General features: G+C 29.4%; 1 protein-coding gene across 1 annotated transcript; it reads left to right on the top strand.

Moving 5' to 3' along the window:
- Positions 1-5,363: 5,363 nt before the first annotated feature.
- Positions 5,364-15,710, top strand: LOC129915655 (sodium-coupled monocarboxylate transporter 1). Its single transcript, XM_055995303.1, has 12 exons — positions 5,364-5,452; positions 8,370-8,767; positions 8,854-9,013; positions 13,221-13,286; positions 13,387-13,438; positions 13,534-13,601; positions 13,683-13,837; positions 14,304-14,553; positions 14,618-14,998; positions 15,064-15,242; positions 15,300-15,483; positions 15,549-15,710. Exons 2-12 carry the CDS (start codon positions 8,568-8,570, stop codon positions 15,597-15,599), a joined length of 1,746 nt encoding a protein of 581 aa, XP_055851278.1. The 5' UTR covers positions 5,364-5,452; positions 8,370-8,567; the 3' UTR covers positions 15,600-15,710.
- Positions 15,711-16,830: the final 1,120 nt, after the last annotated feature.

The following is a 16,830-nucleotide window of genomic DNA, read 5'->3' as shown; positions in this document are numbered from 1 at the left end:
ATTAATTAAAAAAGGTTGAATTTCTTAATACATTTATACTTTGTAACAAAACACTAAGGGCCGGTTTGTTCACAATGGATTATCTTTTAATCAAGGATTTTCCTTAGAGTAATCCTTTATTAAAAGATAAATCGAGTGTCAACAAACTGGCCCTAACACAAAATTATTGCCAACGGTGTAGTAATTGGCAAGTAGAGAGCTGGGAAAAGTCTGATCATGAATAAAAACTTTAAATTACATTTCATATTATTTCAAGCACAAATGGTGGAATAATCGATAGGAAATCAATTCAATTGAAAAACTTTAATTTCTTAAAAAAGTTTTTCATATTAAGGGCCATTTTTTTAATAGTCAGATAAACCTCAGATAGAGTTTATTCCTAAGAATAAAAGTTTTTTTTATATTGACATTTATTCTTCTGATAGTCTAACTGACGATTGACAAAAAACAAGGCTAAACAAAAAATAATTATTGTTCAATTAAAATTTTCTTTGTAAAACAATTTTTTCATGATTTCTTATCGATTAGTCTGGCCGTTGAGCTTGAAATTCCATGAATTAATTATCGATTCAAAAATTGTTTTTGATCCCATTAACTGATAATTCAGTTAAGCCTAGTAAACATCAAAACCTAGAGGAAGGAAAGTAATTATTTGAGCAAATCAAATACCTACTTACTTACATTCTTTTCATTTACTTCTTATGAATTCCTTTAAGTCTAAAGGTGTTTTTAATATGCATTGCATTAAATGAATGAATTAATTGTATTAAAAAATTATGTAAAAATTAAATTAAATACTTAATTATGACCAGTTACGTAGGTAACTGAGTTCTTCAGCCACTTACGTAGGTACTTTTAGCATTACATTAAGAGCGAACTTTTTTTTTAGCCGTTATAATTTTATTAAATTGTTAAGGACAAGGAGACATATTATGTTCCGATTAAGTATGAAATATACAGAAAATCGCCTCTAATAAGCCTTCGATTTTTTCATGAAATTTTTGATGCCGGCTGTATCTCACTGAATGACGCGTTGAATCCATTGCAAAGTTGACCCTTCAGTTGTTAACCTTTTTCAATACTTTTGACAAAAGTTTTTATTGATTTTAAATTTATCGTTATGAAAAAAAACTGTTTTTGTTTATTGTGACACATTTTTAGTTGGTTGTTTTTAAGACTAACATGTTTAAGATTCAGATTTGATTTTAGAATTGTTCGTACTTGATCTTCTAGCTCAAAGTACCTTTATACTCGTACTAGTTAACATTCAAAATGTAAAATTTTAATTAGGTTAGCTATGTATATCATTTACTACATATATTATACAAACTGTCTACACAAACATTTTAATCAGAATTGGTTTAGCAATAAACGATATACGGGAAGATATCAGTGAATTAATTAAAAAAAAAATGGAAATATTATATTTCCTTTATCCGGATTTTTTTTCAGAAACGCTAAAAACGCACTTTAGCTAGAATTATTAACAGCATTAGCAAATTCAATCAAATTCTTTAGAGCCATTTTCGGCAAATTGCAATAACTCATTTACGAAGTTGAGGAAGAGCCGACCCCAGCGATTTAAAAAAAATGTTAATACTATATTCCATTTTCCATTATCCGTATTTTTTGAGAAAACATTTAAACGTTATGCTTCGTTAATATTACTAATAGCAATATTTATAGCAAATTTAATGAAATTCGTTAGAGCCGTTTTCTAAAAGAGATATTAATGCTCGTGGAGCACCATCTCCGTGCCATCTAGCCTCAAAATAAAAATCTGCGAAAATTAGGGGATTTTTTTTATTATTCTGAAATAATAGTTTTTCCACTCAGGAACTTAATTCTCTAAAAAGCCTTAAATAACTAAGGTCCTGGTGTTTTTGCACAGTGAATTCATTTTTTATTCAAATAAAGAATTCTGAAAACCTATTTAAAGGAGAATGGGCATTTTGGACGTTGAGCGGCCATTAATGAAATTGGTATCAAATGAAAGAATTATAGCCCAGGAAAAACTTTTACTATAGACGTTTCGCTGTATTGTGTTAAGAATGCAAGATAATGCAGTATTAGTATTGTTAGTGCATTGTTCAATGTATAAAGGACAACGATGCTCTGTCATTTTCCCTGAGCCTGAAAACATTAATCTTGAAAATCCGATCAATAGAACTCATAATATAAGATTTTGAAGACAACCACTTTAAAATTTTGTCGAAAGTTTTCAAACAACTCAAACTAACAACAAATTGAACAACGAAACTCTAAAAATAGGCTTGAAATTGTTGTTTTAAAATGCTCATAGTTTGGGTTCGAGTGGTTGGATATTCAAGATAAAGGTCTTCAGACTCAGGGAAAATGACAGAGAATCATATTTTGCACTTAAAATACACAATTGAGTTATAAAATTGAGACAATCTTTATAAAGTGTTAAATGGAAAAATGCATTTTATCCGTTTTTGAAGCACGTCACAAGGATAAAACATTTGCACAATATATATAAACCTTAATTACATCAAAAAATAACAAATTCATTCCTGGCCGCGTAACGTCCACGTTCCATACAAACTTGCCCATTCTCCTTTCTCAATTTAGAAGATATTTTTGAGAGAAATGGGAGGATTTGGAGATTGGAGCTAAGACCAAAATATCTGGTGAATAAAATCTATCTGTGAAAAGATGAAAAGGAGAAAAAAGGATGCTATTTTATTAAACTTAAGTTTAATTACTTGGAAACATATTATACGTGATTAAAGTGCGATTTATAACCTGAATGAAAAGAGATTTAAGATATAAAATTATACTTATCAAGCAGAAGATGGTCCACAAAAATAAAATCAAACCGTTAACAAAGAATAACGTTACGCATGCAGTACTGCAAAATAAAATAATAATAAATATAAAATACATTCATAAACTTCCTTCGCCTTCAACTCTTCTTTAATCTATGGGCTCTTCTTATCCTTTGTTTTCTTTGAAGCTGAAACGTTTATGTGAACGTGAAATTTAATTGTGTTTTTGTTTATAAGGAATAAATATCTTGAGCTTTCGTTTATTGTTAACAATAATAAACAAAAACAATAACTTCACGTGTATGAATATTAATCCCAATTGTACCCACTTACTTTTAATATAGGTGAGGAAACTGAAGACAGTGACAATCAGGTTTTAATAATTGCTTTTTCCTCATATTATTGATCTTTTATAGTTGCATTTTTACACACAAAATTATAAATTTAATTGAATCTGATAATGCATCCCCATTCATGTGCGAATTAGTATTAATTACTAAAATTTAAAAAAAAATAAAACCGGCTTTTTTTGTATTTTATTGTTGGTTAATATTATTTATTGAGAGAAATAGCAAAAAACATGAGCGGATTTAAAATTGCTTGAACTTTTACCTTACTTAGATTAATTAGTTCACGTATAGTTCTCAATTCTAAGGATAATTATATTTTCTGTTTATCGTAGCTTAACCACAAATGGTATCTATTTTATTGTTTTGCAAATATTTCAATTGTAAAATAAAAAATTTTAGTAAGAACTGCGATTTTTTAAACTTTGGATCTGCTTAAAAATAATATGGAGCTGAATTCCTTTTGATCCGCGTTAAAATCTCTCAACGATGAGTGAAACAAAACGATTTTCTGTAAAACAAGCTCACAGAACAGAATTTTTTATTTTAAACCTAATGTTTAAAATTCTCTTCACATTCAACAGATAATATTTTAATATTTTTAAGGTGAAATAAAACAAATCGACTTAAGGCTGGGTGGGACCATCTCATAAACGGCTCAACGTTTATAAATTGGTAAATAACTTTCACATTTGTAAAGATAATTGAATTAAATAAAGGTCACTGTGGTGTATGCGTACTATTTTTTTTTACGTGAATAAAAAATAACGCTTCTATAATTTTTAAACTAGGGGTAGTATAGCGAAAATAAAAGTTTGGCTATCCTGGGCTTACCTTGAGCAAACGAAACACACAACAAAACCAACAATTTTTTACACTGAATAAAAAAAAATTGCTTTTTTTTATTTTTGAGGTGAAAAAAAAAAAATAATTCCGTTATAACTTTAGAACTAAGGGTGGGCTATCTTGGGCTAACCTTGGACAATCGAACCAGGCAGGTTTGGAAAAAAAATTTGCATTTGGGAGTGCCAACTTCACATAGCCATTTATAGTCTTTTCTTCCAAGGTTAAGTTCCTATTTGTATCAGAAGTAAAATGCCAAGATCATTAACAACAATGAAAATTTGAATGCTCAGTGATAAGTAAACAAAATTGTTGTTATCATTACAATAATTTTTTTTTTTAATTAATTTTTTGTTTTACGATCTACAAACATTTTAAGCCCATAAAACAAATAAATGCAGTACACCTTATCAATTTTATGAATAGGCTATGTTCTGAGATTTGGGAAATTCAAAATTAAAACTAATAATCCCATGAGTTCTCAAAATATTCAAAAAAAAAATTATTTTTACAACGGGATTTTCCCGTTGGCAATCGGCCATATTTCGTGAGATTTCATCGTGATGATTTCTATAAATTTTTAATAAATATTCTCGAATTTTAGATTTCATCAACCATTCATAAAATAATTATGTATATTGCACCTACATCTATGTATTTTTATGTATACAATAGATGATGAATGCTTTTTAACAAGTGGCTGTCTATGTTGTCAAAGAAAAAGGTGGAACCTGGTATAGATGTTTCTATTCAAAATGTTTCTATTCAAAGCTGATTTTAAGCTCCTCGGCAAAATCTTCAACAATGAAACACTTAAATATACCAGGGGACCTACAACTATCTGCCAAGTTCTAAGGTGAGATTAAAATAAGAAACTCATTTTATACCAAACCTAGCCCCCCCCCCCACTCCTCCCCTTTCAACAACCAACCGTTTTAATTGGCCTGCACTATTTGATAAGGGTATCAATATTTGTTTCCATTTAGTCCTATTCTATAAATGTGAATGACTTACCACGATGCTACGTAGTGCGAGTCAATTGACAACGTTTATTTTTGAAAAATTGCCAATAAAATAAAATTCGAAAATTCTTATTTCGACATAACAATACAATGATTCGAATTTTTTTGTTATTGTTTTCATTCTATGTACAAAAGCTCGTCTAGGAATTCTGAAATTACTTAACTTGCTATATTAGTTTGACAATGTGCACATTGCACATGTACATGTCTATTTTGTACTGCATGGGGAATGCCCGTCATTGAATTGCATTGTATTTTTTGGTTTGTTAGTGGTTTGTTTTACTTGAAAAGTGAAATTCATTGAACTTGATCATGAGTTTATTTTGTGACGATAGAATGACTGAAATCACTCAATTTATTGGGGAAATTCCCTCGATGGCTTAGCTAAGAAAACTTAAAGTAATATCATTCTTAGTTTTCGGAAATTGGTCGAGTAGAAACAAAAGGATCGGTAAATTTGTTAGAATAAATTTCTAGAAGAAATTATTTCAAAAACAAAAGCTATCAATAGGCAAAGTGAAAACTGTTTTTAGCGTTATAAAACAAAAGCATAAATATAAAATAAAATAATAAAGATACTAATTGTTTTTTATCGGTTATAAAATATTACGAAATCAATGTGTTAAGTAACACCCATTTTGTCTTAAATATCGATATCAAAATAATAAAATATGTAATCCAATACATGTTATTTCGTTTTTCGATTGTTTTACTTATTAAATTGCATTAACGCGTTACAAAAAGAATAAAAACTTAGAAAAAAAACCTTACCTATTATAAGTTGAAATCAATTTAAATAATGAACATAAATGAATCTCGGTTACTCATTTTCGCTTAATAAACTTTTCTAACTGCAAATAAATTTCATCAATTGAAAGATATAATCTTCATATATTAAACAGTGGGAAAATAAGTCACAGAGTTCGTCTTGGTTACCCATCGGTGCAGAGATACTTAAGATTTTATGTTTGCAAGTTACGACAATTTAGCTGATAAACGGGGATGACATAGACATAAGCAATAGTGTCTAACGTACTCGTAGTTTAACTTTATGGCCCAAGGAACATTACAAGGGCTATTATCTAATTCAAATGTTACATTATCTTGAACCTGAGGCATATTGTTTGATTTACTAAATTTCAATGCAGTTTGTATCTATGAAACAATGTTACTATAGTGGTTTAAAATCCAACCAGATGGATAATTCTTTCGTTCACTTCATGGAAGTTGGCGCAGGGAAATAGCTCCACAGAACATAACTTAATTATCTCTTCGATTTTTATGAACTTACATTAAATACTACTTTAATGGTACATTAGTCCACAAAAAGAATGTGTGGAGTTATGTCTCACCTAAATGATGTTTTTTAAGAAACGGAGTTTCCAAAAAAATATATTTTGTACCGATTGAGTGGATTTTTTTTTATATACCTATGTAACTAGCATAGGCCAAATGTAAATATAAGTGATAGGATTCACTTAAATGATAAAAAGGAATACTTCATTTTTGAATTATTTTTGCAGTTTCTCATATTTGAATCGTTTATTTCAGAAACAACATAAGTAAATGAGCATTAACTTTTCAGGAGCAACAAAAGACTGTTTTATGTTAAAATTCCACAACACTTAAATTATAGAGAGTATATGCGGAGTTATAATCTAGCCTTAGATGCATTTAAAAAACTTTATAATATACATTTTTTTTAGTCTTAGCATGTTTTTAAGCCTTTAAAGTCTCTGGACTTATGTCTTTTCTGAAATAAACGAACTTTGTTTGGTAAAACTTTTTTTTTTATCTAGCTATAGCTTTTGAACACTGCTTCTGATTTGATATTAATGAATAAAATAGCAGTAGATAGAGTAGATATTTACCTTTTTATAGATGTATAACTTAAAGGCTTGCAAGTCATGATATGGCTCCCAAAATAATTTAAAACAGGTAAAATGTCATATATTCAACAGTTACAAATGCTGCTACCGCGAGAAATCTGGCTATAAATTTTGAACCCTGAGTTCAATTTTGATGAATTTGATAGTAATTCCTTACCTTTTTATAGATGTATAACAAAAGGCGTGTCAAGATTACTGCTAAAATAATTTAAAACTGGTAAAAAGTCATGTATTTAACAGTCAAAAATGTTGTCAACGATTCATTTGTCAAGAAAAATTTTCTCAACTTAAGATAAATGTGTTTAGCAACTACAAAAGCTGATGATGTACCATAATATTTGCTACCGCCACCGAAGTCACCGAGACATGTTTTTACTGTGGCAGGCAAAGATGAATATGTTCAGGTTTTAGTAGCAGTGATAAATTACATTTAACTATAGCACCCAGAACAATGTGATCCTCAAATAGCAGTTCATGCAAAAATCAGTGTGAGAAGTTTATCTTTCCATCATTTTGTGCTGATCGGAATATAAACACCTTTTTCTGTTAAGGCAGTTTTTGTCAGAACTTTTATCCAATGGTACTTTTTCGAAATGTAACGTTTTATTTTATTATGAAATTACAAATCTATCAACACTTGTTGTAAAAATCTTTGCGCTATATAACCTGTTTTGGTGGGGTTTTTTTCTATTCTTCAAAGAAAATTTCTTACCTAACCTAATTAATTCTAAGTTAAGTAACATCATGAGTTAAATTGTTGTAAAATATTGATTTTAAGTCAGTAGCTTAGCGATGTGACTCTTCTGTCAATCACCTGAAGTAATTTTTTATTGCTCGTTTTGGAAATATAGAGTTAATTTTCGATCAGATTTAATTTTTGTACCGAAAGAAAATTTGATACTGTTCAATCAAAAAATATGGTTTTTAGTACTAAACACCTTTACATTTTTTAAAGGAATCTGACTTTTAGTATTTGAGTAGCTAAAGGGTAAGCAAAGAACACCATGCTCTTGAATAAATTTAAGTTCTCGGTCAATTTTTTAATTCAATTTATATTTAAGAGAGAGACAGAGATGAAAACTTATATTGGCCTTAAGCTTTATTATGGTATGACATATAAAGTGAACTGTTTGTTTTCTTTCATCGAACTGTAGGTGGCGGCAGTAGTAGCTTTTGGCGACCCCCTACCCTAATAGAAGATAATGCAATTTAAATTCAATCTAGACGATATTATGATGATTCCCTCTGACAATCTGCGATTCAAACACAAATATAGATACACTCTTGTCCGTAATTGTTTCCCACAAATTCAACTAACATACATTTTAGCTTTGTCTGCGATGTGGTGACCATCAAGAATCTCTGTGCCTGTTACGAAATTATTTTTAGACATTAATGCAACTACTATATAAAACATATCAAACGCCGCCGTGTACCTCTAACCGACCTAACAAAAATTCTAAATGATACAAATTTTAGCTCCATATTTATAGTTTGAATGGAAATTGTAACTAGAATTGACAATATTATATCCAACGAGAGCTTGAAGGCACGATTTGAATTTAGTAGTAATAGCAATCGCTTGGAGGGATTACGTTCATCAGACAATCGGTTTCGGTTCCCTTCAATTCGCCCATATCCGGAAACGATTTGCACGCTTCGCGAAACTTAACAAATATGTCTGACATCGATGAGATGCTTAAGGATCTGCAAAAATTTGCATGGCCGGATTATGTTGTATTCATTTCGATGTTCGTCCTTTGTATATTCATTGGAATATATTTCGGTTTTCTAAAGAAGTCTCTATCCGAATCCGATTATCTAATGGGTGGTAGGAATATGTTAGTCCTGCCGATCGCGTTATCACTTGTGGCAAGGTAAATAAGTGAGAGTGAATTGATATGGAAATGCATAATAATTTATAATTTGTTTTTCGTTGGATGTGTTATTAAAAATAATAAAGTTTCATATCTGGGATAACTTTGCTTGGATTACCGACGGAAGTCTATTCATATGGAATACAATATCTCTATGTTGCTTCTGGAGTTGTTCTTATGGGAATTATAATGGGAAAATTTTTCCTTCCAGTTTTTCATGATCTGAATATAACATCAACTTATGAGGTAAGTGAATTATGTTTAAACAAATTGTGTCGGTTGAATTCAAACAGAATTCATACAAAAAGAAAAAGACCACTTACAATTAAGCGGATTTCAGCATGTTTTTTTACCAAGATGACTTCCGTCTTAAATTAAGCGGAAATCATCTTAATTTAAGATTTTTATGATAATATGTTTTTTTCTTAAATTAAACATGCATGTCCTGCGATTTATCAGGATGCCCCAAAAGTAATGGATCAAACGAAATATGCTGATAAGACTATGTAAGGGCTCCCAGAATTCCGTAACTTGCTCATCCCAAATTATTACGGTTTTCGATTAAATGCAGTTCTTGTGAAATTCCGAAAATTTCCTAAAAATTAATTTACAGTTTAAAGTTTCATAAAAACTCAATTTCTTACTTTCATCTGCGAGCAACACCCCGAAAAATATTTGTATAACATCGCACTGGTTTGTTATTTTAAAAAAATACCCTGTTCTTGTAGTTTTGAAAAAAGCATAAAAGTTTCCAAAGTTGAAGTTAGAACGAAAGATATTATACTTTGAATGCAAAAAACAGGGTTTTTCAGAGCAAAATAACAAAAAAAAAAAAAAAACAATTTTCTCGAACTGTTGTTTGATTATTTCTTTTTCAACAAAAGCCCCTATTTTTGTATGTGTTTTTGCTCTGAAAAACCCAGTTTTATTGCATTCAAAGTCTAATACATTTTGTTCTAACTTCATCTTTGGAAACTGTTATACTTGTTTGAAAACTTTAATAACAGGGCATGTTTTTAAAATAACAAACCAGTTCCACGTTATACAAATATTTTTCGAGGTGCTTCTCTAAAATAAAAGTAAAAAATTGAGTTTTTATAAAACTTGAAACTTTTAAATAATTTGTAGCGAAATGGCGGGCGTATTAAATAAAAAATAGTTTGCTTAATTATTTGTTCCCAATTACACTGGTCTGCAAGGAAATCCTCCTTTAAATAAAACTATACTTTTCTAAAGGATTTTTGTATGCTGATTCCGAATCCGAAGTCAGAATTGATCTAGTACGTCAAGTTTTTGAGATATTCCAGTTAGAAAATTTTAAAAACCCATTTTTTTTGCTGTTTTCGAAGAAATATTTTGGCATAATGTAATATTTTTCAATTAAAATTGTTACGGTTTATAAAAGAACTTATTTTTTTCTTTCAAATTCAGTTTCAATCTTCTCAATATCTCTTTTCTTCTCCGAGATATCTTAATTTAAGTAAGTTTAGTAGGTTTGGCATATCTTATCATAAAAAAAACTGATCTCTTAAAATTAATATATCTTTCTCCCTAGAGCAAAAATATACTTTTCTAATGGACTTTAGTGTACTGATTTTGAATCTGAACTCAAAAAATTTCGGTCAGCTCTGGTTTGTGAGATATAGTAGTTTTTATTGAGATTTTCTAAGAAAAAACTTGATTTTGTGATACTTTAATGCGAATATCTTAAAATCCTCAATTGATAGAATTTTTTTGACTGCGGATTCTAACACAACACATCAAAAACTATAAGAAAAGTATACTTTTGTTTCTAGGAGAAACAAATCTGAAGCTTTACAAGGCAGTTTATCGAATGGTTTATTACAAATAAGATATTTCTAAATAGATAAATAGTATATAAAATTACAAAACACGTAAAAATTTTGTTTAATGTATTTTATTATGGTTTTCTTTACATATTTGACTTTTTTAAATATAATGGGCGTTGATATTTTATATTTTCCTTAATTAAGGTGTTTTTGTTCGTGTTGGATTTACTAAAAAGTAAAGAATTTCGATATTTCTGCTTTTTTTATAAATCAGTATTTTAAAATATGAGTAAACATTAATGTAAAAGGACATATTTGGTGTTAATCGATAGGCCATATTACGAGAAATAAGTCCTCCAAATTTGAGCTCAATGCTACAAATAGTTTTAATTTTGCACGAGTTCAAATAAATCTAAAAGGTTGGTTTTTTAGAAACTACCCACATTTTTCAAAAATCATTTTTACAAAAATGGTACCTGATAGAATTTTTCTGAAACCAGATTTAGATTCAGGAAAGTCTAATCTTTCATTATATCAAAAAATTATTTGAAGGAGAAAAAAAAAGTTAAATTTTGCAGACCAGTGTTAGAATTGTAATAAACAAAAATCAGTTGTGGGCGGAGGAAGCAAAATACTGTTGCAAAGTAGGGAATTTTAGAAATTTTACAAGAACAGCATTTAATCGAAAACCGTAAGGAGTTGGAATGAACAAGTTACCCAATTCTGGGAGGCCTATCGGCATATTTCGTTTGATCCATATTACTTTTCGGACATCCTGCATATTTTTATTTTATACATGAACCTAATCAAACATTTTTACTTTAAAGCTATATCTAAAAAAATTGCCTCATAAGACAACATATAGGTACCTATCTCAAATGAGAAAATTTTTAAACCCTCTTGAGGCGCCAGCTAGCGCCAAATAAAAATCTGCAGAAATTAGAGGAGTTTTTTTATTATTTTGAAATAGTTTTTCACTACTTAGGAACTTAATTCTTTAATAACGAACGCCCAAGTCTACAAGGATGGACTGACTAACATCAAACTTGGTACGTAGCGTTTTTTGGCGACTGCCCAGACGGGTTTTTGGAATTTATTTTTTTAAACCAAAAATTACGGTATATATATACCTGTCATATATCGATTTTGCAAAAAAATTTATTTTTCGCAAAATTTTTCATTTTTTCGTTTTTCATCCTCATTAAAAAAATATTAAGAGCAAGGATTTCATTGTAATAACTGCGTTCCTTTGAAAATATTTATCTACTTTTTAGTACTTAAAACTACTTTGATCTACTTTGCTATACTGAAAAAGTAGTTCAAAGCAGCTTTATGTACTAAAAAGTAGATTAATATTTTCAAAGGAACGCAGCTAATATCAAATTAGCTCACTGGCCAACTGGTTTAAATGTCTTATTGTAAAAGTTTATCTGTCCTTTTCGCATAGACGAATCTCTTACTTAGTTAAAAAGAATCAAGGGACACGATAATGCCCAGGCCATTTTCAGCACCCATTTTCAACACCCCTCCATCCTCTTTTAAAGAAAAAAAGCCAAACATTTCCAGCTCGTATTTTTTTTTTTCGCTATACTAGCAGCAGCGAACACTTATAATACCGAGTAGTTACTGAAACACAGGAATTTTAAAGTCACAATCCTTTATTTTGAGATTTTCATTTCAGATCCGCCCGTATTTGCTGAATTGTTATCAAACATTACTGAGCACTTCTGGTTATCTAAGGATCTTGAAGCATGGTAGAGCTGGTAGTTTTTCAGTGACAAAACAAATTTAGATTTTCCTTTCGAGAACTTGCAGCCCACAAATTTTGAATTTTATCTTATAGAATATTGAAACTGAACAATGAAGGCTTGGAAACATCTGAAAAGTATGCAGTAGCGGTACGGGTACTTGTATGAAAAAAAAATTCCGGTGTTGTCAAGCCTTAACACAATTTGAGTCAATTGTGAGAGTAAAAAAATAAAAAAATAAATAAAACAGCAACTTGATTTAAAGCTAGAAAATTTTTCAACCAGAAACATGTCTATATCTAATAAGATATAGACATGTTTCTGGTTGAAAAATTTTTATAAAAAAAAAAAAAAAAACAGAATTTTAGCCAAGTCTCATTCAAAATCAGTTTATGTAAGTTAAAGTTAGTAAAATCTACAAGTTGGAGAGTTGACCTTGAGATAATAGTTTTACTATAGGTAAGATCTCTTCTGTGTCACCGCCACAGAATTCAGCTTGCGCACTTAAAAAAAAAGACAAGTTTCATTATTACCTACTATCTTCAATCTATTCTTGCATCTACAATCAATAATTCCCTAGCTATAGAGGAATATTTTCCCATATAAATTTGTTGTTAGCTAGGTCAAGAGGATGATGTAATTTGCAGCAAGGACTTCAAATATATAAAGATTATAGTCTATGTGTTGTGTTACTTACTTAACTACTCTAATTTGTAAAAAAAATCGATTTAAATCTATACCGTTTTTGCTGCGCGGTTTTGCAGGCGATAAGGTAATGATATTAAAAATTAAAAATATCGAATGAAATGATCAGGTTTTGAAAACTTTTAAGTGTTAGGAATTTTTTCGATTTATATTTTTATCTTGAAAACCGTGACTCATTTGTATACGTTTTTTTTAAATTTTTTTTTTCAGTACTTAGAAAGTCGTTTTGACCGGCGTTTACGAATGTTTGGTTCCGTCATGTTCACTATAATGAACGTATGTATAAAATTTGTTTATATTTCTCAAAACCAACCAATCAAAGCATTTATTTATTTCGTTTTTATATTCATTTCGATCTCTAAATGTCTTTTTTTAGATTGGCTATTTACCAATTGTTATTTATGTTCCAGCTTTGGCGTTTAACCAAGGTATACAAAATAATGAACATGCAAATGTTTTGATCTTGAACAATGCAATGACGTTTTTTGTTTAAATGTTTTATTTTTTATTCTATTTCTTTTAGTTACCGGTATATCAGTACACACTATTACACCAATTGTTTGTATTATTTGTGTTTTCTATACAAGCTTGGTGAGATATTTCAATTTATAAGCTTTTATTGAGTGAGTGATAAAAATCTTTTTTTTTTCTCTTTGTTTTGTTTTTTCAAAGGGAGGAATAAAAGCTGTAGTGTGGACAGACGTTGTACAAACTATTTCAATGATAGGTGCCCTATTGCTTGTTGCAATTAAGGGAAGTTTAGATATTGGAGGAGCATCAGAAGTTTTTAAACAAGCCTGGGATACCAATCGGATAGAAGCACCAGAGTAAGTTAGTATTTTGATATGAATTTATTTTTTATATCAACAAAACAAAAACCCATGAAAAATCATTTGACTCCTAACCTTTAAAATAAAAAAAAAAACTTTGCAGAAAAATGCATTGCCTTATAGTTCAAAAATGTATGGTAGAGAGAAGAATAAAAAAATATTATTTAAATAATCTTAGTGGCCTACAAATATAATGATACAAGAGGGGTCCTACGGCGTATACGTACTTTTTTAATTTTTTTTTTAATTTTTTCTATATCAAAGAGGCCCCAAAATTTAGTCTTGTCCAGAGATAATGATACAACTAAGATTACAAACAGAAACATAGTTACTACCTAAATTCTTAGCTTTTCTTGTGGTGATTTATTTATAAGTTATTTTAGATTAAATATTCCTTTTGAAATCTCAATCAGTTAAAACTAATACACATTTCTTTTTTTGTTTCATTTCCAAATTTATTCAGCTTTAATCCTGATCCAACGGTCCGTCACACTATTTGGTCTCAATTAATTGGAGGAGTCTTCTATTGGACTCAAACTAATGCCGTCAGTCAGAATATGATTCAACGATATCTAGCCCTGCCTACTTTAAAAGCTGGACGTCGAGCACTCTGGATTTTTGTTGGTGGAGTCCTTGTTTTAATGTTACTTTGCAGTTATAATGGATTACTTATTTATGCGACATACAAAGATTGTGATCCTTTGCAAACAAAGGTTGTTACATTTTACTTTTTTGTTTAACAATAAATTTACTAACCAAAGAAATTTTAAAATTCAGTTAGCTAAAGCAAGAGATCAATTATTACCACTTTTTGTAATGGACACACTTGGAAGCTTACCTGGACTAACAGGACTTTTCATAGCTGGTGTTTTTAGTGCTGCATTAAGTTCATTGTCAACATGCCTAAACTCTATGTCAGCAGTAGTTCTTGAAGACTTTGTCAAACCATTTGTAAAACGACCTCTTTCTGAATCAGCTAAAAATTGGATTATGAGATCTGTTGTCGTAGGAGTTGGTGCATTATGTGTATGTCTGGTTTATGTTGTTGAAAAAATGGGAACTGTTCTTCAATTAACTATGAGCTTAGAAGCCATTACGAATGGACCACTTTTTGGTATATTTTCAATAGGTATCTTTTTACCTTGGATTAATGGAAATGTAAGAATAAATAAAAAAATGTTATAGGAACATTTTTCTGAACTTTCGACCAATATCTTTTACAGAGTGCATTATTAGGAGGAATAATTGGGGTATTGTCAATGTCATGGATAAGTTTGAATTCCCAAATAGCATTAGCTTCTGGGGTAATTCAATACGAGACAAAACTTCTAAGCGTTGATAATTGCAAATATGACTTTAACCATACGTTGGCTACTGGCCCTATTGATACACATGCAGCGGAGTAAGCTCGATTATAAATTACAAATTGTATCCTAATTTATTTTAATATTACTTTCAGTGATGTTTTCCCACTCTATCGTATTTCTTATATGTGGTATACATGCCTTGGAGCTATGATTACTATAGGAGTAGCAACATTGTTCACATTTATATGGGGCGGAAATGATCCTCGAGATATTGATATATCTTTATTGACACCGTGCATAAGAAAAAGATTCAGATGTCACAAATGTTCTCCAAGTGTAAGTCTTTAAAAAAATATATATTTTTTTAAATACATAGTAATGATGACTTAATTTATTTTCAGAATGGTTATGATAAAAACATTCCAAAATCACACAACGAATCGAAGTTCTAAGATATAAAGTCTGTTTAAGAATAGAAAATTTTGTTTTGTAATTAATGTTAAGATATGTAATTTAGTTAAAATGTTCAATTTAAATGAGTGATAAATAATAAAATAAGTAGAAGCATAGATACATTTTTTTTTGTCAACAGAGAAATAAAATTTAGTTTGATTTTTTTGTTTGCATTCGATTCAAACACATTCTTAGAAGCAAATAAATTAACAAATAACAGGTATGATAAAAAAAATTCTAATTTTTGCTTACACGATGAATTTTCAATGCGATTATTTTTGGAAAACTACTGTTCAAAATTTAAAAACTGTTTTTTCAAAAAGTCCATTTTCCAAAAACAGACAGTTAAAAACAAAAATTTTGAAACTCTTTAAAAAATCCAATTTTGTTGGATACGCAATGTTAATTTAACTTCATAAAAACATTCTTCTGAAAATATGTTAAAATAAAACTAAAAAAAAAATTATAAATACTATTCTATGAAAATGAAGAGTACCATCAACAACGGTTTCAAAAATATAATTTCTATTTTAATATAAACTGTGATCAATATCAAGTAAATAAAAAGTTTTGGTTCTTATATAATTTCAACTTCCCTCTAGGGAAGCACCTAAACCACTTAACTATGAACTTTGAAGAGGTTCAAATTGTAAGTCAGTTGAGACAGGATTGTTATCCAATATGTATGTTTTATTGTTATATCGAGTTCCATTTGTTTTAAATTTGTAGAAAAATTCATACCATTAGGTGAAATAGTACTCTATGGCTTTAATGACATCGTTGGGAGCCTTAAAATACTGGCACAAACTCAAAATTGTTTGCACGCTTGTAACTTTTTAAAAAATAACATTGGTTCACTGTGTCGTATACGTGTCTTTTTACTTGCGATATAGTAGAACAAGTTTAGGATTCATACAAAAATATCGAACTAGAGAAAACAATCAGATGATAGAGAACAAAATGGTCTAGCCAATCTGTCTGTCTATCTGTTTGTAAATTGCATTATAACTGTTATATTTTTTTGCTTGCTCTTTCTGACATAGAAGCATTTTTAAGTCTCAATTTCTCGTAAACGAATTGGACGATATTAAAGAAGCCTTTAAGTAACTGTAACCTTACAAAATTTTCAAATGGCATATTTTTGGATGTTTAATCAAAATTTAATCTTTTTTTTCTTTTTTTTTTGAAAAATAAAATAGTTGAAAACTAGTTGACAAATATTTTCTTAAA

The sequence above is a fragment of the Episyrphus balteatus genome, chromosome 3, assembly GCF_945859705.1.
Source record: "Episyrphus balteatus chromosome 3, idEpiBalt1.1, whole genome shotgun sequence".
Lineage (NCBI taxonomy): Eukaryota > Metazoa > Arthropoda > Insecta > Diptera > Syrphidae > Episyrphus > Episyrphus balteatus.
Note: the sequence above shows the minus strand (reverse complement) of the source record. Positions and strands in the feature narration are given on the sequence as shown.

What these genes read in the sequence shown, in the direction of transcription:
- LOC129915655 (XM_055995303.1), top strand. Translation starts at nt 8,568, where the DNA reads ATGTCTGACATCGATGAGATGCTTAAGGATCTGCAAAAATTTGCATGG. An exon ending in TACCTTGGATTAATGGAAAT is followed by an intron (nt 14,999 to 15,063) that starts GTAAGAATAAAT and finishes TATCTTTTACAG; the next exon opens with AGTGCATTATTAGGAGGAAT. An exon ending in GTCACAAATGTTCTCCAAGT is followed by an intron (nt 15,484 to 15,548) that starts GTAAGTCTTTAA and finishes ATTTATTTTCAG; the next exon opens with AATGGTTATGATAAAAACAT.